This window comes from Maniola jurtina, chromosome 14 (assembly GCF_905333055.1).
Source record: "Maniola jurtina chromosome 14, ilManJurt1.1, whole genome shotgun sequence".
Classification (NCBI taxonomy): domain Eukaryota; kingdom Metazoa; phylum Arthropoda; class Insecta; order Lepidoptera; family Nymphalidae; genus Maniola; species Maniola jurtina.
The window spans coordinates 7,416,182-7,444,145 of NC_060042.1; the positions used below are offsets into that span (position 1 = coordinate 7,416,182).

Here is a 27,964-nt window from a genome sequence, read left to right on the forward strand (position 1 = left end):
TAAACCTATAATAATTTAGTTTTTTTTTTCGTTTTCGTTAAGAGTGTTCTTAGCTATAATCGAAGGAAATCGGTTCAGCCGTTTGAAAGTTATCAGCTCTTTTCTAGTTTTCTTATAGAGGTTTTTGTGTCGGGGGTTTTTAAATTTTAAGTTATCGATAAAGTTCAGTAAGTATTTGAAAATAATAATTCTCTTTTGTAGAACACTAAGGATTTTCCTGCTTGGCGACCCTGTTTGAACCTCAGTATAAACGGTACCATCGAACAATGGCAAATAGTGGTTCATTCATCAATGTGAACTACAGTCATATTATATCGTGTTTGTCATTTGTTTTAATTTATATACCTTGTGAATTTTATCTGCGCACTTAGTTTGGGATTTATTAAGAGTTAGGTGATAAAATATAGCTAACAAAAATAAAACATTTGTCTTTTGAATTCGCAGCCTTTTTTTGCAATTATTTTAAAATTATTATGATATTAGATGATGCCCGCGACTCCGTCCTCGTGGATTTAAGTTCTTTAAAAATCCGGGATACAAAGTTGCCAAAGTCAGTTTACGAGGCGTGAGCTACCTCTGTAGCTTTCATATAAATCGGTTAAACGGATAGACCCTTAAGAATCCCGTAGGAACTTTTTGATTTTCCGAAATAAAAAGTAGCCTATGTCCGTCCCCGGGATGTAAGCTAACTCTGTACCCGTTAAAATCGAATCAGCGGTTGCGCCGTGAAAACGTAGCAGACAGAAAGACAGACACACTTTCACATTTACACATTAAGTAAGTATGGATATGGATTTTACATTTAATTATTATTATTAGTGTTTGAACATCTTAAACGAGCAGGTTACTACCTATGCGGTTGTGTGCTGTGGTTTAGGTTTTTATAAATCGCGTGGGAACTCTTTTATTTTCCGAGATAAAAGCCTAAGTATATCTATCCTAGGTGTATTTTTTTTTAAATAAAATAGGTATCTATCCTAGGTGTATCACTATCAGGATCATTAACTATATCCCCATGCTATATACATGCAAACGGCAGGGGGTGGAAGTAGGGTGCAAATATAAGCGATATGGAGTGCAAGTGGTCCAAATTCCACCAAAGTCACCTGCCCGTGGTGCGACCTGCCGATTTGCAACGAGGCATCTGACGCTCCCAGCCCCATAATCTCAAAGGTAGGTATGTCATATATGCTTCGTGGTAGGATTCTATCTGGAATCCGCCTGGCCAGCGAGCACACTCCAGGCGTAAACCAGACGTAAAGTATCCCATGTTGATGTGTTCCGGCTGCGAGCTGGAGAGCTAGTTCCCCCCCTTCCCATCCCTCCAAATGGTATACTACCTGTGGTCATTGGGTCCGTTAACCTGGAGATCACCATTGCTGCATCATTCGACAAATTCTTCATAAGCCAGAATCGCATTTGCAGTTACTTTGGTGCGGCGGTTATCACTTAACATCAGGTGACACGCCTGCTCGTTTGCTCGCTATTGATTCATTGCTCAGCTGTGGCGTGAATGAAGGACAAACCAACAAACCAACACACTTTCGCATTTATAATATAAGTAATGATCTAACGTGAAACAAATTGCAATTGCATGTCAGAAAAAAAATGGCACTTTTTTTTGGAAATTTTGGGTTCATTATAATTTATAACTATAATCATATTACCATAACGAAAGGTATTAGCAATACATTATAATCCGAACTCACAAATTAAAACGTAACCAGCTGGAGTTCGCGTGCAATTCTAATAATTCACTTATAAGTCTTTTTTGTGAAATGAGTAAGGTACTTTCGTCGAGTTATTTAATACCAATTTTTACCATTGACTTTGTAGCCATAGGCCTTCTTTGCTTGTAGCATCTTCGGAAACAGGATATTAGGGAATATTTATGTATGTATGACACTCAATGACATTGTTTGTTTAAATAATTTCTAATTTAGAATACTTTTTTTGTAACGGACATAATTGGTGAGTAAAACCAAGGCAACGCATCGTAAAAAAAAATTAGACTATAGATAAGTACAGCTACACTTTATTTTTTCATAGTTTAGGCCAAATCTAAGACCGATGTCCCATGTAATGTGGTTACCGAAGTGTAAAATGTCCAAGACTCTAACGGCAGGCTAATCCGTTATTATAAGATCAGCACCTACTTACGGCGTATAAATTAAAGATATATCCACACAGAGCGGTTGGTAAGTACATGGCATATTTGGCAACTTAGCCAAGTAGGTCCGTACCAAGTTCAATGCCAAGAATCCGCTATTTCTTCCCAAATGACATCAATAAAGTTATTATTCTCTACGTGTAACTGTTTAACGCGTTTGCAAGCCGATAACAAACCATAGGTATCTATATAACTGCATCAACCTCTATTATTATAATAATTGTGTTCCGTGATCTCGTCCTCACTTTTATACTACGTAGTATGCAGTTTGTACTACTCGCTGTCACAATCTTTAAATGTGAAGAAAAAACAATGTATCATCAGTCTATGGTTGTGTAGTCTGTGGTTTGGTGATGGCAGTCCGCCATTTTCGCCTGTCACCTGTCAACGTCATTGTGCTTTTTTGTGCTTTGCGCTGTTCACGTCTGTAACTTTTCAAAATTAAAATTTTACTTTTTCCTTGTGATTTTTTATGTAATTCTTCGTTTTCTAATTCAAATATGGGTAAGCGGAAACGTGGATCAAGAGATGATATCGATCGGAGATTGGAAAGACTTGAAAGGATGTTGTATAAACGATGCCGGCGCGACGTTAGCACGTGTGAGTTTAAGAAGTCTTAAAACTTTCCTTCTGATATAATGCTAAAGTCTGGTCAAGTCTCTAGAGTTTTCACGAGAGGTTAACCATGAGAACATTTCAATGACCATGTTTTTTTCCAGTAAATTGAGTGATGTACCTACCTACATGAGCTTTCACGAGAGGTTAGCCGGTAGTACATGTACTCACTATGCGATGGTACATATTATGTACTGTTTACTCTTAGAGCCTTCACGAGAGGTTGGCCGTAGAATTTTCATAGTCTGAGTGGTAAGACAGCTGAATTATTTTTAGGTGATGAGCAATCTTCCAGCGACAATAGGACAAGGAGGCGCTCTCCACATGCACGTAGTCGCACAGGAAGTGTAACGCGTCATAGGAGGCGGCGCTCTCGGTCACGGTCACTCTCGTCCTTACCTACCGACAGTAGCGACGTTGTGGTTGAAGAAACGGAGGGGAGACACACCGAAGGACCAGTGCCTCCTGAAGCGATAGCAGTGACTGAGGAAGCAGCTGCGCCTTCCTTACCTGCTGACCTTGAGGGACTTTTGGGGTCAGAAGGCACCCCCAAAGTCAGCAATGCAATCGAGTTGCATGAGAGTATACGGCAACGGTGGATGGCGATCCTTCAAAATGGTCTCACCGAAGAAGTAACATCAACCCTTGTTAGGAAGTATGACCCACCTAAAAATTGTGACTTGTTGAAACCACCGAAACTAAATGAGGAGGTCGCTGCAGCCATGCAAGAAAGTGGAGTCAAGCGTGACAAACGGATTGCTGAACAGCAGACAGTCTTAGCTGCAGCCATTTCAGCTATTGGAAGGATACTCAACTCTATGATTTCATCTAATCAAAGTAGTGGTGAAATCGAAATTATCAGTGATGCTGCCAGACTTTTATGTGGGCTATATCACAGCAGCACTATAACACGCAGAAATCTCATACTGCCAGGGCTTAACAGAGATATTAAAGAGACAATGACACAGAGTCCTATTTCAGAGTACCTCTTTGGAGATAAGCTACAAGATATAGTGAGTGCCTGTAAAGCCTTAAAAAAGTCTGCTGAGGATCTTAAAAATACTCCAGCCCAAAAACCAGCAGTGAAAAAGACTTTAAACTACCGGGGCCTACAACGTTCGCAGTTGCCACGTCCGAGTGGGCCGAAACAGAAACTCAGGCAGCAGTCCCGGTCGACGAAGCCAGCTACGAGTCGTTCGAGACGATCACCGCAGAGACCACGACATCCACGGCGCCAGGACGTTCGTCGCCATTGATTCAGGTACAAACTGGCAGATTGAAGTATTTTGCTGACCGCTGGGCTAATATTACTTCTAATCAAACTATACATAGGTGGCTCAGAGGGTATGAAATACCTTTCTTTGAAGCCCCAATGCAGGATACTATTCCCAAAAATAATACATTCTCTCCTAAGGAGTCTGAGTTGATGGTAATTGAAATTAATAAATTATTGGACTTAGGTGCAATAAAAGTTTGTTCCCCAGTTAATGGTCAGTACCTATCGAGTATATTTTTGCATCCAAAGTCAGATGGGACTTGGAGATTCATACTAAATCTCAAAAAGCTTAATAAATATGTGAATACTGTTCATTTTAAGTTGGAAGATGTAAGGACTGCAACAAAACTTATGACCCCTGGCTGTTTTATGACTACCATTGACCTAAAAAATGCTTACTATTTGTTGCCAGTGAATAAGTCAAATAGAAAGTATTTACGGTTTTTGTTTCAGGACACTCTATTCGAATTTACTTGCCTTCCTTTTGGCCTCAGCACTGCTCCATATGTTTTCACAAAAATTATGAAACCTGTTATTCTACACCTGAGGTCACAGGGCTTGTTGTCTGTTATATACTTGGATGATATCCTCTGCCTCGCTGATAGCTATGAGGAGTGCTTACAAAATGTTACCACTACGACTACTTTTTTGAAACACTTGGGTTTCATAATTAATACAAATAAAAGTGTTTTAGAACCTAGACAGAATTGTCAAAGGTTTTGTTTTAGATTCAGTCCATTTCTCCATTTCTCTACCTCAAAAGAAAAGAGAATCTATTCTTAAATCCGCTAGTGAGTTAAAACAAATACAAAATTGTAAAATTATAGATCTCGCTAGATTATTAGGCCAGCTAGTTGCAGCATGTCCAGCCATAGAATATGGATGGCTCTATACAAAAATCTTAGAAAATCATAAAACTTCAGCATTACAGACTAACAATGAAAACTATAATAGTACCATGAAATTATCAAAGGGATGCCTATTAGATTTAGAATGGTGGTATTCACATATCAAGACTGATTTTTGTAGAATAAAGCAATACAATTTTGAAATAGAGATCTTTTCAGATGCTTCTCGGACTGGCTGGGGATTAGTCTGTAATAATGTTAGGAATCATGGTCACTGGACTGAGAGCGAAAAACTTTTTCATATAAATTATCTTGAGCTATTAGCAGCGTACATAGGTCTTAAAACCTTTGCATCTAAACTAAAATACTGTGAGATTTTGTTAAGGATAGATAATACAACAGCCATTGCTTACATCAATAGAATGGGTGGAACCCGCTTTCCACATCTGAATAGTTTGGCAAGAGCTTTGTGGCAGTGGTGTGAGGATAGACATCTTTGGGTATATGCATCTTACATAAGTTCTAAAGACAACAGTATTGCAGACGAGGAGTCAAGACGTCCACACTCAGAAATTGAATGGAGCTTGAGTGATAGGGCCTTTCAGACAGTTATAGAGAAGTTAGGATCTCCTGAGATTGACCTATTCGCTAGAGGTTATAATGCCAAGTGCGTGGACTATGTGTCTTGGTTTCCAGACCCTAATGCGAGTGCTATAGATGCCTTCACTTTAAGATGGAATGTATCTTTTTTCTATGCATTTCCTCCATTTTCACTTGTAAGCAAAGTGTTACAAAAAATCAAGAGAGAAAATGCTAGAGGCATTGTATTAGCCCCATTGTGGCCCTCACAACCTTGGTACCCTCTTTTTAATTCCATGATGGAATCTCAACCAATAATATTAAACCCCTGCCGTAATCTATTGTTATCTCCTTCCAGCAGTCCACATCCGCTGCACAGGAGTCTCACATTGATAGCAGCCATATTATCAGGGAAGCGTTCCTGAAGCGAGGAATACCACCTCCCTCGATGAACATCATGCTGAATTCGTTGTCAACCAAAACAAAGAAACAGTACGAATATGCCCTTAACCAGTGGCTCCTCTATTGTGAGAGACAAAAGAAGGATCCCCTTTCAGAGTCGGTACCCACAGTTATTTCTTTTTTAACACACAAGTTTAATGAAGGTTTATCATACAGTTCACTCAATGGCATCAGGTCAGCAATATCTCTGATTTTAGGACCTCAAATAGGTACAGATGAAAGAATGGTAAGGTTTTTTAGAGGAATCTATAGATTAAGACCAAAGAAGCCTAAATATGAGGATGTCTGGAATCCTAATATAGTCTTAGATTATTTGTCCAATCTATTTCCCAATGAATCTCTTAACATGGAATTACTAACGAAGAAGTTAGTAACTCTTCTGGCTCTTGTCACAGCACATAGAGTTCAAACATTGTCTCTTATATGCTTAGACAATATAAGCATTAATGATGACAATATTAATATTAAGATTTCAGCCTCTATTAAAACTTCAGGCCCCAATAGACCTCAACCGAACTTAATCTTGCCATTCTTTAAGGAAAGTGTCAGTATTTGCCCTGCAACCACTCTTATATATTATCTTTATGTAACTAAAAGCTTTAGACAAGATTGTAAAACACTCATTCTTACAATTAGAAAACCCTACCATGCTGCCTCTACTGCCTCAATAGGCAGATGGATTAAACAAACCTTTACGCGAGAGTGGTGTGGATGTTACTAAGTTCACAGCACATAGCACCAGACACGCCTCCACTTCTAAAGCAGATGAGGCAGGTGTTAATATCGAAGTAATTAGAAGAGCAGCAGGTTGGACCAACAACTCTACCTTTGCTCGCTTTTACAAGAGACCCATTGTTGATAACGCTAATGTGTTTGCTGAGGCAGTGTGCTCAACAAGTAATAATAACACTAATGATTAGTGAATAAAAGTTTAAGTTTTATGTGATTATTGAATAGAAATTTAATATATCTATCGTTATTATTATGTCTATATCTATGATGTCTCTTGAAGTTTGTTATAGATATACTATATATTATGTAGTTTATCCTTAAATAGTGAATAAACACTGGATTAAACACAACTTTCTTCTTTGAACATCTACGTAGTATAAAAGTGAGGACGAGATCACGGAACACAATTTAATAGATCGGACTAACTTACCTAGTGATGTCCGATCCCCAATTGTGTGAAGTGATCTCGTCCTCACTCAGTCCCAACCCTACCCATAAATGGATCACTTGATGACCCATTGGCTTCTAAAGTCTCAACTTTAGCCCAGTGAAAGTTGTGGTTAGTATTCTTTGAAATAATGACGTTGACAGGTGACAGGCGAAAATGGCGGGCTGCCATCACCAAACCACAGACTACACAACCATAGACTGATGATACATTGTTTTTTCTTCACATTTAAAGATTGTGACAGCGAGTAGTACAAACTGCATACTACGTAGTATAAAAGTGAGGACGAGATCACTTCACACAATTGGGGATCGGACATCACTAGGTAAGTTAGTCCGATCTATTAAATTATTATCAATCAATGTGTTAACAAGTGTAAATTAAAAATTCATCACACCCCCGACAAGTGAAGGTTACAGTAACTAGAAAAGAGCTGATAACTTTCAGACGGCTGAACCGATTTTCTTGGATTATAGCTAGGAACACTCTCGATCAAGCCACCTTTAAAACAAAAAAAAAACTAAATTAAAATCGGTTCATTAGTTTAGGAGCTACGATGCCACAGACAGATACACAGATACACACGTCAAACTTATAACACCCCTCTTTTTGGGTCGGGAGTTAAAAAAGTCCTGACTCACTCACTGACAGACTCATCAACAGCCCAGTACAAACCCTTGGATCTAGAATAGAAATAGTTTTTCAGCGTAAGATAACGTACTATGGTAAAATTGAATTTTCGCTTTTATGTAGTAGGTATACACTCTTCAGTTCTCTCGGATAGAAGCGCCATGTGATCCTATTTATTTTCAGGAATTGTACAAACCACATCGTTTTGCTTGAATAATTTAGCAACTCTTCAGATTTGTTTTAAATCTCATAGCACGGCAACAAATAATAAATATTAACTACATATGCAACAATATGATAATGTTTTCTTTAGTTTGTATTCGTTTAGTTCATTACTAAACATAATTTTTCAATTAGTTAAACAAAATACAAAGTAGGTATGCTTATTAGGTTAACACTTTACGTAGAGAAAGAACAAAACCAAAACAAGATTACGTAGGTAATTAAATGATACCTAAACTTAATTTGCATATCCACAGAAAAGTTAAATTAGAGCCTCAATAGCTCAACCGGTAAAGAAGTGGACTGAAAACCGAAAGGTCGACGGTTCAACCCGCCCGTTGCACTATTGTCGTACCTACTCCTAGCACAAGCCTGACGCTTAGTTGGAGAGGAAAGGGGAATATTAGTCATTTAACAAGGCTAATATTCTTTTATAAAAAATAAAAAAAAAGTTCGGTTTACACTCGTGACTCTTCACAATGAAGAAAATGAATCACTGCAATCGATATGTAATCAGAGCATATTTGCCAGTCCATACAAGGCACGAACCCCGTCGCGTCCTCGTAAATAGGCATTTGGCGCACCCATTGCACGTTCAATGACCTCAGTTTTAATCCAGAAATCATAATTATGATCGTTATCATCGAACACGTACAGCTGAGTAAGGATGTTTTGCGTATACCGCAAGGGTTTTTTGTCCCTGCCTAATTAGGCAGTTAAATAACAATCAACGCAATCAACACTGCCGCTTTGTTCTACATTCAAATGGAATTTTATTCGTCTACCTGTTCCCTTTTTTGCTGTATAGGTGTCTTAACACTTCCCGCGATTAAGTTGATGTATGATGCAAAAAATATGCTTTTAAATATAATTATTTAGCGTACAGTTGTTTGAAATTTGATGATCAACTGTTTTTTTGTTCACGGATTAGAAAATTCAATTTTCTGGCTTACCTAAAACAATTGTGTATATTCGTTAAATCAAAATTTAATTATTTCGCAAAAACCTATACCTAACTAAGATCGTGAGAAACAGACTTTTATGTACCTACATACCTACTTATAATATTTTAGTATCTAACTATCTACACAAGATAATAAATGTTGATTAAAACAATGAAATTGTTTTTACCCACAGCAGAAAAAACCGGATTAGAATTGTTTTGAATGTTATTAAACTTTTACGGTCCTATAAAAATAATGAGTGAACTGTGAGTCATTATTTAAACAGTAGACTACCTATATAAATTATAACAAGTCACATCGCATTATTGGTAACATGGAATTTATAACACATAGATCTGTATCTATCCCATGAAAGATGTTAATTTTTCTGAGTTCAAATCAAGCCAAAAGATACGCAAAAATTCAAAAGTACCTACCTATTATTGGCGTCACTCAGAAAAGCAGGTATTATTTAAATATTTTTATCGAATTATTGGAATGTTCTCTCAAAACCAACACAAAAAACACCAGGTTCAATGTGTAGAGGTTATCCGAGAGTTTTAATCTAAACAAACTAATGCCAAAATAAATAATTTAATTAGAGCGTGATTGCTATCACAACATCTAATTATCCAGTTCACAACCCAAATACCGAAAATATGCGATATCGCTCCGAATCTCAGAAGGAGACTGAACTAAAACCTTCAAAACACCCGTATTTATGCAAGTTCAATCTTGTCGGCCTCCTAGTAACAGATTGTATGACATCGAATGAGCGAAATATCGATTTTATCAAACTACCTGCATTAGATAAATTAATAATTTTTTATTATTTTTGACAACTCAAATCAATTTTTAAAAATAACCTTACAGTTCGGCCGTCCTGAATTTAACACGTCCTCGTGTTTCTAATTAATCATGTCATGTCAGTCGCGGGCTTCCTTGCCCTAAGTCAAATCCAAATCATGGGCTATCCTGCCCTCCGTCAAATCATTAAAACCTACCCTTGAACTGCCGAACTCTCAGTTTTAATATCAAATCAACAGTAAATCCAAACGACTAACTTCTCATTCGATGTATACGAAATCTGAACCACTTATTGCAAATTACTTTCCACTTCACAAAAGACTAAATTCTTTAAAAAAAACTTAATATTTTAATCACCAAATTACCAAAACCACCGAACTCATTAAAAAAATTTATCAAATGTGGGTTGGTTCGAAAAAGATACCAAAGCGAAATTAAGACAACGTGAGACACATCCCGCTTCTGAATTATTGGCGTCACTCAGAAAAGCAGGTATTATTTAAATATTTTTATCGAATTATTGGAATGTTCTCTCAAAACCAACACAAAAAACACCAGGTTCAATGTGTAGAGGTTATCCGAGAGTTTTAATCTAAACAAACTAATGCCAAAATAAATAATTTAATTAGAGCGTGATTGCTATCACAACATCTAATTATCCAGTTCACAACCCAAATACCGAAAATATGCGATATCGCTCCGAATCTCAGAAGGAGACTGAACTAAAACCTTCAAAACACCCGTATTTATGCAAGTTCAATCTTGTCGGCCTCCTAGTAACAGATTGTATGACATCGAATGAGCGAAATATCGATTTTATCAAACTACCTGCATTAGATAAATTAATAATTTTTTATTATTTTTGACAACTCAAATCAATTTTTAAAAATAACCTTACACTATTAAATCAATATTATGCGTTTAGAAAACAATAAAATTGTTATTTATAGTGAGGTAACCGACCGGTTAATTTTATGGGTCCTTAAACTCGAAACTACAAGGGATTTAATCGTAAAAATATTGTTATAAAAGATCGCGAACGGTGTAGTTAACCATAATAAAAAATGTAACGATGACTTTATAAATTTTGTGGTGCGACATCTGATTTCCTGGATCTGCCTTATCTTATACATTTGGTATTTGAAAAATTTCGGTATGATTTTGGAGGTCTTGAAAAAATGAAAAACCCCGTCGTGGGATAGGTAATGTTTTTACATTCATAAATTATTCCTAATCCTTATTTCATTTAATAAGTACAGTAATCTTTCTGGTTTCTCTATTGCATAGAATATAACAGCGTCATCATCATCATCATCATTATGATCAACCCATTGCCGGCTCACTACAGAGCACGGGTCTCCTCTCAGAACGAGGACGGGTTTGGCCATAGTCGACTTCACACACCTTTGAGAACATTATGGAGAACTCTCAGGTGTGCAGGTTTCCTCACGATGTTTACCTTCACCGTTAAAGCACGTGATATTTAATTACTTAAAACACACATGAATTCCGAAAAGTTGGAGGTGCGTCCCTGGGATCAAACCCTCGACCTCAGATTAGGAGGTGGATCTCTTAACCACTAGGGGCTATCACAGCTAGATAACAGGTTATTTTTTGCAAGTGTATTTAAATTTTTAGGGTTCCGTAACTCAAAAGGAAAAACGGAACCCTTATAGGATCACTTTGTTGTCTGTCTGTCTATCCGTCCGTCCATCCGTCCGTCAGGTCTGTCAAGAAAACCTATAGGGTACTTCCCGTTGACCTAGAATCATGAAATTTGGTAGGTACAAGTAAAGGAATAAATCTGAAAACCGTGAATTTGTGCTTACATCACAGAAAAAAAATTAAAATATGTTTTAATTTTCAAAGTAAGATAACTATACCAAGTGGAGTATCATATGAAAGGGCTTCACTTGTACATTCTAAAACAGATTTTCATTTATTTTTAAGCATAATAGTTTTTGATTTATCGTGCAAAATGTCGGAAAAATACCCGAGTACGGAACCCTCGGTGCGATTTCGTTGTGGTCCCATAAAAACTCGGCGGGTTTTTATTCACCGTATGTATACTTAACTAGGTAGGTAACCTACTCGATTCCGTTAATTGTAGTAGGCAGTATAAAGTCATCATAGGATAATTATTATATTGATAGGATTAATTCATCATCACCAATTATTAAGATCCGTTACAAAAACGACTGACAGTTAAAACCATGTTATACCTAATAATACTATGAATTTACTTTTTAAGAGGGGTCTCTCCGGCACTCGCTTCATACAAACGTAGTTCCAATTTCATTTGAATATTAAGCAACCAAAGTCCATGAAATTTTGCAGACATATTCTAGAAACTAATATCTATGTCTGTAGTTTTCCAGATTTCTGTTAAAATATTCGGTTTCAAAGTTACGCGGTCTTAAAAATTTACAAACAAATCTTTGAGCCCCTGTAATTTTAAAACTACATATTTTTAGAAAAATCTAAAACACCACAGACACAGATATTGATTTCTAGAATATGTCTGCAAAATTTCATGGACTTTGGTTGCTTAATATTCAAATGAAATTGGAACTACGTTTGTATGGAGCGAGTGACGGAGAGACCCCTCTTAATGTTTCCATTTGGATAGGAGTTTTTATGGATGGCTTCGAATTCCGATTTCCGAATAGCATAAATTAAGTAATTAAACATGCTTAAGTACGAAAAAAGTAAATTACACAGTAGGAACGGGAATTGTCCTTATAAAACTAGTCAATTGGCAATCTTCTGTTATTAGCCATCGGTATTTAATTCTTTCAATTAGTAGTAGATGATGCCTGCGAATAAGTCCGCATGGAATTAGATTTTTTTTTTAATTTGGGAGGGACTCTTTGATTTTTAGGAATAAAAAGTAGCCATCTCCGAGATGGAAGCTGTGTTAGAAAATAATCATTTGCAATGATAATAATAATATAAATTAAAATAATTAAATTTTGTTTTATTGAATTAAAAAAATTGAATAAATTAATTTTCTTTCTTTCTTCTTTCAATGTGTTTAGACAGAAAATTGCGTAAAATCAGCGATGCTTATTGGTAAAATTATAAGTTTTAAAGAGGCCTATTATTTCAGAAGTTATACAAAGGTTTTCTTGAAATTGAAATTTATCAATTTTTAATTACATTTTCAATACATTTCTACGCTCCCCCTATTTAACCGTGACCTTGTTTCAAATAACATTGGACTAAATTCACGATTTATTGCATCTTCACAATTAAAACTAAACAATAAGAAAGTTTTACAGTATCAGTTGCAACACAACCAGTTCAGAATCGCCGGATAACCGATAACATCAAGATACCAAACTACCAACCGTAACGTTAAACTATGATCATTGTCGGATTTATTTAGTGGTAATTTTAAGATTTTGTAAATGTTTAGAGGGCTCTCTCCGTCACTCGTTTCATACAATCGTAGTTCCAATTTCATTTGAATATTAAGCAACCAAAGTTCATGAAATCAGATATTAGTTTCTAGAATATGTCTGCAAAATTTCATGGACTTTGGTTGCTCAATATTCAAATGAAATTGGAACTACGATTGTATGAAACGAGTGACGGAGAGAGCCCTGTTAAGGGCCTCGTAAATACTGTAAATGCCTAAATCAGGCATGAAATGGGTATATAAGCATTTATTACTCATTACACGAGTAGGTACTTTATAATTGCATAAAAATTTTATGGGTGAATACTGAAAAGGTTTATTGTAAATAAGCAATCGGCTTTTTTACTTTAATTTAACGAAGTCAATAAAGTTCGTTGTAAATATTTCGGGAAACTCAATAATTTTTTTAAACTGCATAAATTTACTAAGTAGGTACGAATTCTGATGTAGTAGATATTTTTATGGTAAATGAAAATTTGTGGTGTTAAATATTTTATTACCTTACCAATTTAAGTTTCCTTTTATCAAGATCATCATAGATTTGTTTTTAAGTTCCAGCAAAGAATAGGTTTCTTACCTCAGTACACTATATCCATGCAGGCACGTTTCATCTTCAAATACACCATAGGTTGTAGTAAAATATTTGCTTATATTGAACAAGTGTAAATTAAAGATTTATAACACCCCCGCCAAGTGAAGGTTTCAGTAATAACTAGAAAAGAGCTGATAACTTTCAAATGGCTGAACCGATTTTCTTGGATTATAGCTAAGAACACTCTCGACTCGATCAAGCCACCTTTCAAGCAAAAAAAAAAACTAAATTAAAATCAGTTCATTAGTTTAGGAGCTACGATGCCACAGACAGATACATAGATACACACGTCAAACTTATAACACCCCTCTTTTTGGGTCGGGGATTAATAAAACGAATCTACTGTATTACCATTTGACATTTTAATACCTACAACGGAGATAGCTGATTGCTATCTTGCTTTGAGACAATAAAATAATTTACTGCAAGTACAGTTAGACATTTTAGTTATTTGATATCAATCGTTCAGTTTAGGTTGAAAATATTGCCATTGAATGAATTATCACACTAATATTATAAAAGCGATTATTGTGTGTGTGTGTGTGTGTGTGTGTGTGTGTGTGTAAGTTTGTTACTCCTTCACGCAAAAACCACTGGACGGATTTGGCTGAAATTCGGAATGGACATAGATAGTATTCTGGATTAGCACATATGCTACTTTTTATCCCGGAAAATCAAAGAGTTCCCACGGGATTTCGAAAAACCTAAATCCACGCGGACGAAGTCGCGGGCGTCAGCTAGTATTGAAATAATATTATTATCATACATATTACATACTGATCAACCCATCACCGGCTTTGAAAAATTATATAATAATGCAATTCAGCTAATGTTATGAACAGAGTTATAGGTAGGTATTTGACGAGGTTGTGCATAGGGAAAAATCTGTTGCGGACCTAATAACAGATTACTAAATAAGTGGTCACTAAATGAAGTGAATAATATGTAATTCATAAATTGTGAGAATTGTTAGACGTTTTTAAGTGCGCGAGGGCGGGCGGTAAAATGGAATGTAATAAAAAGTCTTTTGGTAACACCGTCGGTACATTTATCTTTTTGTAAATGTGGCAATAACTTCTTTATTTATGGATGATAAATTGTTAAAGTAACTAAGTAGGTACCTACGACTTTGTTTTTAACCAAGCTTAAAGCGTAGTTACACCTGTGGTTAAGCTTTGCAGTAGGATATCTTCGCCATTTTTTAATTGTTACTTAGATCTGTACTATTATGTATTCTGAGCTTAGCTTGGGTGCGTAGTTATTCATACACTAGGTGATGCCCACGATTTCGTTTCCGTGGGTTTAGATTTTTTTATTCTGGAGGACCAGGATTCCAACAACTCTGATTTTCCGAGTTAAAAAGTTGTGTGGCATCTTTAGTGCCTCGTTATTGAGACAACAAAGTTACCTAGCTATATTCTAGAAACAAAGGAAGGAACGCATTTTTTTCAGTCGTGACAAGTGAGTTCTTTCTTTTCTCTCGTCCCTATCGGTTTTTGTATATTTTTTACTTATATGTATTTTTATTTTCGAATCGAGTTTTTCTTAACATAAACCTGGAATACTTGAATATCATCAGTAGGCATGCTTTATGAAGTCATCGGCCGTAATAACTGACATGGCTGCATGGAAGTCGTGATCCGCCGTGAAAATTACTGTATCCTATGACTATATGAGGTGTCAAGGTACGACGTATGAAATGCAAGGAAAATGTTTGTGTATTTTTGTATTCCTGCATGTATTTTACCTACCTACGAGTATGATCTAACACTAGATGATGCCAAGACTTTTAGTTTTTAAAAATCTCACGGGAACCCTTTGATTTTCCGGGATAAAAAGTAGCATGTGTGTTAATTCAGGGACTAAGCTATCAGGGGGCACGGCAGTGCCCCCGCCAAGACGAGCCAAACGGCGGCCGGGGCGCTACGTAGTACCTTTTTCTCGAAGTGTTTCGCCGTATTTTCGACCCGTCATAACTTCGGTCTGGATGACGCTAGAAAGCTGAAATTTTCAGTATAAGGTGTCCTCAGCAAATTTACCAAATATACTAAGTATCAAATATCTAGCTTTTATGGTTATAGATTTATTGATACCTAAAATACGCCGTTTTCGTCCCTCACTGATGATCATCACAATTCATAGTCTGTAATTCTAGGGTACTTCCAGAAGTCCTAGAAGGCTGAAATTTGGTATGTAGACTAGAAATTGCATACAAACTACAGGAAAATTAAGAAATTGGCAATGCCCTCCCTCTACGCCTCTTATGAGTAAAGCAAATCTGTAAATTCTGTCGCTAGAATTCTGATATTTTCAGGATAAGATGTCCTTGGCAAATTGATTAAACTCATTGAGTATCAATTGTCTAGCTTTTATAGTTTCAGATTTATTGACAGTCAAAACTTCTAGTCTGTAATTCTAGGGTACTTCCCGAAGTCCTAGAAGGCTGAAAGTTGGTATGTAGACTAGAAATTGCATACAAACTACAGGAAAATTAAGAAATTGGCAATGCCCCCCCTCTACGACTCTTATGAGTAAAGCAAATCTGTAAATTCTGTCGCTAGAATGCTGATATTTTCAGGATAAGATGTACTTGGCAAATTGATTAAACTCATTGAGTATCAATTGTCTAGCTTTTATAGTTTCAGATTTATTGACAGTCAAAACTTCTAGTCTGTAATTCTAGGGTACTTCCCGAAGTCCTAGAAGGCTGAAAGTTGGTATGTAGACTAGAAATTGCATACAAACTACAGGAAAATTAAGAAATTGGCAATGCCCCCCCTCTACGACTCTTATGAGTAAAGCAAATCTGTAAATTCTGTCGCTAGAATGCTGATATTTTCAGGATAAGATGTCCTTGGCAAATTGATTAAACTTATTGAGTATCAATTGTCTAGCTTTTATAGTTTCAGATTTATTGACAGTCAAAACTTCTAGTCTGTAATTCTAGGGTACTTCCCGAAGTCCTAGAAGGCTGAAATTTGGTATGTAGACTAGAAATTGCATACAAACTACAGGAAAATTAAGAAATTGGCAATGCCCCCCCTCTACGACTCTTATGGGAAAAGCAAATCTGTAAATTCTGTCGGTAGAATGCTTATATTTTCAGGATAAGATGTCCTTGGCAAATTGATTAAACGCATTGAGTATCAATTGTCTAGCTTTTATAGTTTCAGATTTATTGACAGTCAAAACTTCTAGTCTGTAATTCTAGGGTACTTCCCGAAGTCCTAGAAGGCTGAAATTTGGTGTGTAGACTAGAAATTGCATACAAACTACAGGAAAATTAAGAAATTGGCAATGCCCCCCCTCTACGCCTCTTATGAGTAAAGCAAATCTGTAAATTCTGTCGCTAGAATGCTGATATTTTCAGGAGAAGATGTCTTTGGCAGATTGATTAAACGCATTGAGTATCAATTGTCTAGCTTTTATAGTTTCAGATTTATTGACAGTCAAAACTTCTAGTCTGTAATTCTAGGGTAATTCCCGAAGTCCTAGAAGGCTGAAATTTGGTGTGTAGACTAGAAATTGCATACAAACTACAGAAAAATTGAGAAATTGGAATTTTCCCCCCTCTACGCCTCTTATGAGAAAAGCAAATCTGTAAATTCTGTCGCTAGAATGCTGATATTTTCAGGATAAGATGTCCTTGGCAAATTGATTAAACGCATTGAGTATCAATTGTCTAACTTTTATAGTTTCAGATTTATTGACAGTCAAAACTTCTAGTCTGTAATTCTAGGGTACTTCCCGAAGTCCTAGAAGACTGAAATTTGGCATTAAGTACAAATTTCAAGAATTATGAACAACAGATAAATTAAGAAATCGGGTCCCCCTTCATCCCCTCGTATATGAGATGCATATCTGTAAAATCTGTTGCTCGAATACTAAAGTTTACATGATAAGATGTCCGTGGCAGATTTATCAAACGTACCAAGTATCTGTGTTTCCTGAAGTCCTAAAAGACTGAAATTTGGTATATCTGCTTCAAAATTGAGTTGCAAGATTCCACCCGAACAAATATACTTACATACGAGTACATTGCAAGTTGAATAAAAGCTTTTAAAAAAAGAGGTAACGATAGAGAGTGGGCCATGAAAATGATGTACCTACAAGAAATAGATCCAAAAAAAAATTAGGGCACCTGCCAAAAAGAAATGAAATCCCACCAAAAACATTTCATGTAAAAAGTTAGCCAAGACTCACAAGTTCATAATGTTTTCACTGTTAAAAAGTTATGAGATCTCTAGTAGAGCCAAGCCCCTAGCTGATCTTAGATTTGTGGCGCTGGCCATGGGACCTATCCCAAGTCCAAAGTAATATAGCTCTTAAATGTTCTTGACTATATCACATTTATAACAATAAATAACAAATCACTCTACTTACAAGCTCTGATTCTACAAACCCTATATCTTGGTAAAAAAAGTACGGTTTGGCCGTTTAATAACTTTTAACGTTTAATATGTTATGTCATGTAATAGTTTTACGAACATTAAACGGCCAAGCCGTACTTTTTTTACCAAGATATAGGGTTTGTAGAATCAGAGCTTGTAAGTAGAGTGATTTGTTATTTATTGTTATAAATGTGATATAGTCAAGAACATTTAAGAGCTATATTACTTTGGACTTGGGATAGGTCCCATGGCCCGCACAAATCTAAGATCAGCTAGGGGCTTGGCTCTACTAGAGATCTCATAACTTTTTAACAGTGAAAACATTATGAACTTGTGAGTCTTGGCTAACTTTTTACATGAAATGTTTTTGGTGGTCTCCATTACAAATTTCAGCCCAATCGGTTTAGTTATTGTGACGTGAAGGAGTAACAAACGTCCAAACATCCAGACTTTCACATTTACATACATATTAGGATAATATAATAATCATTTAAATACTTTATATTATGAAATAAGTACCTACTTGTGACGATAATTTAATTTTTAGAACAAAAACTACTTGCAAACATACATGAACATTCATGAATTTTGTAATTATTTAGATTATTATGTTACAGATTAAATGGTTGGGTGACTGAGGAAGCTGTTTTGTGGAATGATAATATATTGTCTACCAACGTAATTAATATCTTCCTAGTGGTTTTTTGTTAGTGTAACAAAATAAAGAAGACGAATCATACAGTACACATAGGAAACGTAGGTAATAGGTATATAATAATTATGTTTTGACGTGACAACGTCTTATAATTCGATAGAGCCGGCTGCACGCACGAAAAAACATGACTCATGCGGCGTTACCTCTTGAAGGTAAGCCTCAAGGCTTGAAGTGCAAGCGAGAGCGCGGAATGAGCGACAAAGAAGCACAATCGGCCTTTGTTGTCACGTTCAACTATCGTCAGTAAACCGACTTTACAGACAACCAATTTTTTTAATTTGAATGGCGAGCAAACGAAGCCACTTGATGATAAACTGTAATTATGTTGCCGCCCCTAAATATTTGCACTAGGTACCAGAATCGCCAATGCGTTGCCAGCTTTTCAGGAATTGTAGATTCGTCCCTCGAATAACATTGAAATTTTGTGCCGAACAGAGCTAAGTAGTTCCACAATTTGCATGTGCATGTAAAAGTGACATAAACGGGTTAGTTAAATTACGCCAGAATTTAAAAAACCTGTGACAAGTGTAAATTAAAAATTTATAACACCCCCGACAAGTGAAGGTTACAGTAACTAGAAAAGAGCTGATAACTTTCAAACGGCTGAACCAATTTTCTTCGCTTATAGCTAAGAACACTTTCGATCAAGCCACCTTTGAAACAAAAAAAGGTAAATTAAATCGTTCATTAGTTAAACTTATAACACCCCTCTTTTTGGGTCGGGGGTTAAAAATCAAAGAGTTCCCACGGGATTTTAAAAAACTTAAATCCACGCAGACCAAAATCGCAGGTACCAGCTAGTTAGTAATAATTTGATCTACAATTTTTTTTGTAAAGAAAAATGCAAAACAATATAATTATTGACATCCGGTGTAGAGCAATAGTTCCATCAAATTCAAATTCAAATTCAAATTCAAAATGTTTTTATTCAATTAGACTTTTACAAGTTCTTTCGAATCGTCAAAAGCATCTACCACTGGTTCGGAATGCCTTTCCTACCGAGAAGAACCAGCAAGAAACTCGGCGGTTGCTCTTTTCAATGATTTGATATACAATATTATGCCATGTATACAAGCAATTGAAGTCCTGCGCATTGCTGGAGCGAATCGAAGTTCAAATCCACGCTTTTTTATCATTTACATAATCTTCGATAGTATAATATGCTTTTCTCAGGAGCATATTTTTATCATCATTAGAGTTTTTTAATTTATTATTATGCAGCATACCTCTTTTATGATATAATTTGCTATGATTTTAAATTAGCCTTTGATGAAATCATGTAGTAATAAATATTCAATTAAAATCTAGTACTTATTCGTTTTTAAAATCTATTGTAGATAAATCCGATTTACTATCTGCTCAATAAAAATATTAAAATAACCTGAAATTGAGAGAGGAGCTAAATTTATGCTGGAAAATCAGAAAAAATCTTCCAAAAATAAAAACTAAGTAAAGTAAGTAACAGAGTTAGCTTACTGACTTTAGACTGACATACTTATGCTACTTTTTATTCTGGAAAATCCACAGAATTCTGATTTTTAAAAACTTTAATCCAAAAACATAGGTTACTTTTTATCCCGTAAAATCAAAAAGTTCCCATTGGATTTATAAAAACCTAAAAATCCATGCGGACGAAGTCGCGGGCAATAACTAGTAATATAAAAGTGGATAATAATTGAGCAATTAAGCATACTTTAGGTATTCTTTATACGAGTTTAAACGAGACCTTGACCGTGAACGTGCCAGTATGAGTATTGAGCTTGGATGAATTACACACGAAGGTACCCATTGAGTAATGAATAATTTCAAACGGTATCCAATCTGTAGACATACTCGTACTTGGCTTCTTATTTAATTTTTAGGGTTAAACGGAACCCTTATAGGATCACTTTGTTGTCAGTCTGTCTGTCCGCCCGTCCGTCCGTCGTGTCAGTCAAGAAACCTGTAGGGTACTTCCCGTTGACCTAGAGTCATGAAATTTGGTAGGTAGGTAGGTAGGTATTATAGCACAAGGGCTTCAGGGCAGTATAGTATAAGTACAGCAATAAATCTGAAAACCGCGAATTTGTAGTTACATCATAAAAAAAATTAAAATGTGTTTCAATTTTCAAAGTAAGATAACTATATCAAGTGGAGTATCATATGAAAGGGCTTTACATGTACGTTCTAAAACAGATTTTAATCAATTTTTATGTATAATATAGTTTTTGATTTGTCGTGCAAAATGTTGAAAAAAATACCTGAGCACAGAACCCTTAGTGCGCGAGTCTGACTCGCACTTGTTTATTTAGGTAAGTATTAGATAACATTTAAAAGTGTCTTTCTTAAACTAAGTTTGGCACCGTAATATCAAATTTCATAAAAATCTCAAAGTCTTCTCGGGATAAAAAAATTCTAACGATCTAAAGCTACAAGCAATTTCCGTGCCAAAATTCGGCAAGAGCGTATGGTAAACGTTTGTAAAGAGAAAAGAGAACACAAGTTAGAAGTACAGAGAGACAGACAAACAGACGTACACACGTTTATCATACCTATTATGGTACCCCTACTCTTTTAATATATCTTTCTACTTTTAGGAGGTAGAGGGGTTTTACTGGTTAGGTATACGATATACCTAGTGGTAAAGTAGATCGTGGATCGCTATCGCATGTGATACCACTCGTATGACTCTAAAGTCTAGACTTCATTTGGAAGTCTTATTCATGAGATATAAATAAGGTAGCTACCTAAAAAACTCAATGTCAGACATGAAAAGATGGTTCGTAGTGTCCCTGCACTCTCGGTTATCTCATCTTGGAATCTAAACTGCAGCTCTGCCACCACTGTGAATGGATATAGTTCCCAGATTCAGAAATTTTAAAGCCGTAACGACTAATTAGGAAGCCAGGTAGTAACATATTATTACGTCTTAAAAATTCTGGTAGTTACTTAGATGTATGAATTTCCATAGAGCTCAGAGTTTTTAACTGGTTATTAGCAGTTATTTCTTTAAATTAATCTTTACTTATTAATATAAAGTCGATATTTATAGTTCTTCTTTTTTTTTAATAATATAAAGCCGAAACATTGTGTTTGTTTATCCTTAGAATGTTTGTCCTTTAATCCCGGAGCAATCAATCGCATGAATACAGTTAAAGACCTGCCTACATTCACTAAATCAGTATCTAACACTGAATGTCAACGAGCTCATGTGACATTTATTTATAATCCATTGAAGGTTTTCTACGAAAAAATATTTGAATTTAGCTCAGTGAAGCAGCAATGTAGAACCAAACAATGTCAAAATATGAGCTCGGTGGCTATCATTTAATGCTGGACACTGAGTTAGCGAATCAGCCCGCTAGAAAGTGACACAGGCTACTTTTTATCCCGCGAGAACAAAATAGTTCCAGCGGGATGGCATGCTATTTTTCACGCCTTTGTCCTTAAATCACTTAGTGATAGATCAACAGATCTACGTCATTTTTTGTTATAGTATATCATAATTATTGTTACCTGTGTAATTAAAGACATAACTTTTTGTCCCGGAAAAACTAAGAATTCCTACGGAAAAAAAAGAAACTAAATATCTACACGTGGACGAAATCACGGGTATCCTCTGACCTCAATATAATACCTGAAAAACTCAGCTGTTAAATACCTAAGTAAATAAATTTTGTAAATTTTTTGGAAACAACGACGATATAAATCTACATAACTATCCACTAATAATAATTGAAAAGGAAAAACAGAGATAGAAGAGAAAATATTATGATCAACCCTATAAGGTCTTAATACTAGCTATTACCAACTACGCCTAGGACAAATTGAGTTTTAAATCCTATAATTAGCGAGCATCTCAGATTCTTCAGTAGTCAACTAGGGCGGGAATAGGCTAACCACTCATAAACGGGTTCTACAGGAATATTACATTACCTTGCGAATCAATTGCATGTCGTTACCACTCTGTAGCTAGCTAGTCTGTAATCTTCATAGCACTTTGTAGTTTGTTTAAAAGCGATGCGATAGCATTTGTTTTGTTTTGCAACCCAATTATGTTTTACTCTGTACTCTATACCGCACTTCTACAAATTAGGTAAGCAACTACTGTTATTTTCAGAGACAATTACTACTTATTTATTTTGTGCAATTATTTTGATGAACTTACCCAGTTACTTAAACGCCGTTGAGCGTTTTTTGAATAAAAAAAATAAGTATAACATTTCTTTGAATGATAGAGCAAATTACGGAGAATATAGTACAGGACGTGGTAGGTCTGTATCTACTACCGGTAAAATTTATATTTTGTGTATGTAAGCACTCTCTTCAACTAGACTTTGAATTACTTACTAGTTAGTCTATAGTGTATAATATCTCACAGTAATTACCTAAGCAAATATTTACAGCTATATGCATGTAATGGTTACATGTCAAACTAATTTTCTTTTGAAAATTCCTGGAAAATTCCCACGTTTTTAGCGAATAACTCAAAAACTATATTTAACCGCTTTTTAAAAAAAGGACGGCAGAAAAGATGGTGCTTATGGTCATTCTCATTATAATGCGAAGTTATTGCTTCACATTACGCAAAGAGCCGTGAATAGTTTTTGTGAGCCGACAGAGATCCCGTTTTATATTTTTATATCTGCGTCTAGCTGGTTTCAATCAAACACCAAGCACAAGAATGCAGTTCTCAGTTCTCACCACAGCTGGAAAGGGAATCTTGAACCTGTTTCACCTGCACCCTTCAACAAGTCGCAATAAAGTATCCTCTCGACTTATGCAATTTTACTCTCGCTAGCTCATGGCCCTTATTAAAGAGCCCATACGTCACTAAAGGCTATAAATAAGGATCGAACTCGACTCGGTTTTATTTACATTTTAAAGAGCTGACGAATGAAATTATGAGATTGAATCGCGTATTTGCTTTTATAAAATAAGAAAGCGATCATAAAATTTGAATTAGGTATGTTGAAAGTGGTTTGTTATTGAACCATAAATACTTAAAATTATTGAGAAGGATTAGAAATAAAATTACTTTTACGAGCTATAAATAATTGGGTTCGTGGTTAACCCTCATTAAAGCAAACGCTGAGAATATAATTTTATTATACCTAAAATGCCCCCCGATTGCGTAAGAAAAACGTAATTCATTGGTATCGTAATCGACAGCAAATTCTGCCCTTTGATTGGTTGATTCGCTGTTTTGATTTTTCCACAGCCAATCAAAGGGCAGAATTTGCTACCGATTACGATAACGCTGAACACGTTTTTTCTTACATAATTGGGGGGCTGGAAACCAACAAAGGAACGAAGGAAACCACCTAAGTACCTACTTGTAAGAACATTAAAGTCCAATAAGAAGTGTAAATTAAAAATTTATAACACCCCCGACAAGTGAAGGTTACAGTAACTAGAAAAGAGCTGATAACTTTCAAACAACTGAACCGATTTTCTTGGATTATAGCTAAGAACACTCTCGATCAAGCCACCTTTTAAACAAAAAAAAAACTAAATTAAAATCGGTTCATTAGTTTAGGAGCTACGGTGCCACAGACAGATCACAGATACACACGTCAAACTTATAACACCCCTCTTTTTGGGTCGGGGGTTAAAAAATAATGAATAGGTAAAAATATGTACGGTCTACCTAGGTACTCCTAAAAGTTGCTGACGTAGAGTTGGTGGATGTAGGTACCTATTTAACTACTCGTGTTTCACTGTCCATAGTATAAATAATTTTTAAATAGGTACCTACTATTAATGAAATTTGATACAGGAGATAATGACTCCTACCTAAAAGTCAAATTCATCAGGGGGCACGGCAGTGCCCCCGCCAAGACGAGCCAAACGGCGGCCGGGGCGCTACGTAGTACCTTTTTCTCGAAGTGTTTCGCCGTATTTTCGACCCGTCATAACTTCGGTCTGGATGACGCTAGAAAGCTGAAATTTTCAGTATAAGGTGTCCTCAGCAAATTTACCAAATATACTAAGTATCAAATATCTAGCTTTTATGGTTATAGATTTATCGATACCTAAAATACGCCGTTTTCGTCCCTCACTGATGATCATCACAATTCATAGTCTGTAATTCTAGGGTACTTCCAGAAGTCCTAGAAGGCTGAAATTTGGTATGTAGACTAGAAATTGCATACAAACTATAGGAAAATTAAGAAATTGGCAATGCCCCCCCTCTACGCCTCTTATGAGTAAAGCAAATCTGTAAATTCTGTCGCTAGAATTCTGATATTTTCAGGATAAGATGTCCTTGGCAAATTGATTAAACTCATTGAGTATCAATTGTACTTTTATAGTTTCAGATTTATTGACAGTCAAAACTTCTAGTCTGTAATTCTAGGGTACTTCCCGAAGTCCTAGAAGGCTGAAATTTGGTATGTAGACTAGAAATTGCATACAAACTACAGGAAAATTAAGAAATTGGCAATGCCCCCCCTCTACGACTCTTATGAGTAAAGCAAATCTGTAAATTCTGTCGCTAGAATGCTGATATTTTCAGGATAAGATGTCCTTGGCAAATTGATTAAACTCATTGAGTATCAATTGTCTAGCTTTTATAGTTTCAGATTTATTGACAGTCAAAACTTCTAGTCTGTAATTCTAGGGTACTTCCCGAAGTCCTAGAAGGCTGAAAGTTGGTATGTAGACTAGAAATTGCATACAAACTACAGGAAAATTAAGAAATTGGCAATGCCCCCCCTCTACGACTCTTATGAGTAAAGCAAATCTGTAAATTCTGTCGCTAGAATGCTGATATTTTCAGGATAAGATGTCCTTGGCAAATTGATTAAACGCATTGAGTATCAATTGTCTAGCTTTTATAGTTTCAGATTTATTGACAGTCAAAACTTCTAGTCTGTAATTCTAGGGTACTTCCCGAAGTCCTAGAAGGCTGAAATTTGGTGTGTAGACTAGAAATTGCATACAAACTACAGGAAAATTAAGAAATTGGCAATGCCCCCCCTCTACGCCTCTTATGAGTAAAGCAAATCTGTAAATTCTGTCGCTAGAATGCTGATATTTTCAGGAGAAGATGTCTTTGGCAGATTGATTAAACGCATTGAGTATCAATTGTCTAGCTTTTATAGTTTCAGATTTATTGACAGTCAAAACTTCTAGTCTGTAATTCTAGGGTAATTCCCGAAGTCCTAGAAGGCTGAAATTTGGTGTGTAGACTAGAAATTGCATACAAACTACAGAAAAATTGAGAAATTGGAATTTTCCCCCCTCTACGCCTCTTATGAGTAAAGCAAATCTGTAAATTCTGTCGCTAGAATGCTGATATTTTCAGGATAAGATGTCCTTGGCAAATTGATTAAACGCATTGAGTATCAATTGTCTAACTTTTATAGTTTCAGATTTATTGACAGTCAAAACTTCTAGTCTGTAATTCTAGGGTACTTTCCGAAGTCCTAGAAGACTGAAATTTGGCATTAAGTACAAATTTCAAGAATTATGAACAACAGATAAATTAAGAAATCGGGTCCCCCTTCATCCCCTCGTATATGAGATGCATATCTGTAAAATCTGTTGCTCGAATACTAAAGTTTACATGATAAGATGTCCGTGGCAGATTTATCAAACGTACCAAGTATCTGTGTTTCCTGAAGTCCTAAAAGACTGAAATTTGGTATATCTGCTTCAAAATTGAGTTGCAAGATTCCACCCGAACAAATATACTTACATACGAGTACATTGCAAGTTGAATAAAAGCTTTTAAAAAAAGAAGTAACGATAGAGAGTGGGCCATGAAAATGATGTACCTACAAGAAATAGATCCAAAAAAAATTTAGGGCACCTGCCAAAAAGAAATGAAATCCCACCAAAAACATTTCATGTAAAAAGTTAGCCAAGACTCACAAGTTCATAATGTTTTCACTGTTAAAAAGTTATGAGATCTCTAGTAGAGCCAAGCCCCTAGCTGATCTTAGATTTGTGCTGGCCATGGGACCTATCCCAAGTCCAAAGTAATATAGCTCTTAAATGTTCTTGACTATATCACATTTATAACAATAAATAACAAATCACTCTACTTACAAGCTCTGATTCTACAAACCCTATATCTTGGTAAAAAAAAGTACGGCTTGGCCGTTTAATGTTCGTAAAACTATTACATGACATAACATATTAAACGTTAAAAGTTATTAAACGGCCAAACCGTACTTTTTTTACCAAGATATAGGGTTTGTAGAATCAGAGCTTGTAAGTAGAGTGATTTGTTATTTATTGTTATAAATGTGATATAGTCAAGAACATTTAAGAGCTATATTACTTTGGACTTGGGATAGGTCCCATGGCCAGCACAAATCTAAGATCAGCTAGGGGCTTGGCTCTACTAGAGATCTCATAACTTTTTAACAGTGAAAACATTATGAACTTGTGAGTCTTGGCTAACTTTTTACATGAAATGTTTTTGGTGGGATATTAATTTCTCTCAATAGCAGGCGACCCCGATGTACAATGATGATAATAATTATGAATGAAAACCCCGCTATTCATATTACTCATTTCGATTGTGCTTTATGCTTAGCAAATAAACATGATTTTGATTACACATTTATATTATTTCCTGACCGTTATTCCTAAAGGCTGTCTTACGCCGGAGTAACAACATGCGACAACACGGCATGCTACAAAATTTGTGGAAACATTAATTTTAACCAGCATGCGACAGTTTATGTTTTCCCCCCAAAAAAGGAGTGTAATGTTTTCAGGGTTCATATATTATGCATATGTACGTGAATTTCTTTATTCCATCATAACTTCTAAACGCTTGAACAGATTTGGATGCATGGGGTACCGTTATAATCCTTACGTTATCCTGAGTGGCACTGATTATAAAGTTTTAAAATATGTAGTGCCATTTTTGATGTGTATTTTTTTATGACAGCATAGCAAACCGCAGTCGGGTTTTTGAATAACTATTTAAATTCTGAAGGTACATACCTACTTGTTTGCCGAGATAAAATCACGGTAATATTATCTATACAGTATTCTAACTCGGCCGTTTCTTTGAAATAAATACGAGTACCTACAGCTGCGCGGTACGTAAACATGCGATAGGGCTGCCTGCCGCCAGCATTTTAATTTTTGCCTACTTTGTGTTTCCATCTAG

At 35.7% G+C, this 27,964-nt stretch overlaps 2 protein-coding genes across 5 annotated transcripts in view; both read left to right on the forward strand.

Annotated features, from left to right (window-relative positions):
* Positions 1 to 27,964, forward strand: part of LOC123872195 (mucin-22-like) — a 47,455-nt gene that overhangs the window by 7,116 nt on the left and 12,375 nt on the right. Inside the window, exon 1 of one of the 2 annotated variants that reach the window (XM_045916370.1) lies at positions 22,826 to 22,927. The exons of the other annotated variant lie outside the window; for it this stretch is intronic. The gene's annotated coding sequence lies outside the window, so the exon portion shown is untranslated. Of the gene's footprint in view, positions 1 to 22,825; positions 22,928 to 27,964 lie in introns of those variants that run through there. 2 annotated transcript variants of the gene reach the window in all.
* LOC123872199 lies at positions 2,405 to 7,457 on the forward strand. 3 transcript variants are annotated; one of them, XR_006797425.1, is made up of 4 exons: positions 2,405 to 2,770; positions 3,062 to 4,046; positions 5,847 to 6,046; positions 7,365 to 7,457. XR_006797425.1 is itself a non-coding variant. In XM_045916380.1 (3 exons), the coding sequence occupies exons 1-2, from the start codon at positions 2,671 to 2,673 to the stop codon at positions 4,039 to 4,041; spliced, it is 1,080 nt and encodes a 359-aa protein (XP_045772336.1). In that variant the 5' UTR covers positions 2,405 to 2,670; the 3' UTR covers positions 4,042 to 4,046; positions 5,847 to 7,032. The 3 variants fall into 3 exon arrangements, 2 of the variants coding, with proteins under 2 accessions (XP_045772336.1, XP_045772337.1); XM_045916380.1 differs by lacking the exon at positions 7,365 to 7,457 and having other exon boundaries at positions 5,847 to 7,032; XM_045916381.1 differs by lacking the exon at positions 7,365 to 7,457 and having other exon boundaries at positions 5,850 to 7,032.

Coding starts and splice junctions, on each gene's coding strand:
- LOC123872199 (XM_045916380.1), top strand. CDS start 2,671: ATGGGTAAGCGGAAACGTGGATCAAGAGATGATATCGATCGGAGATTG. Junction 2,771..3,061: donor CCGGCGCGACGTTAGCACGT/GTGAGTTTAAGA, acceptor AATTATTTTTAG/GTGATGAGCAATCTTCCAGC.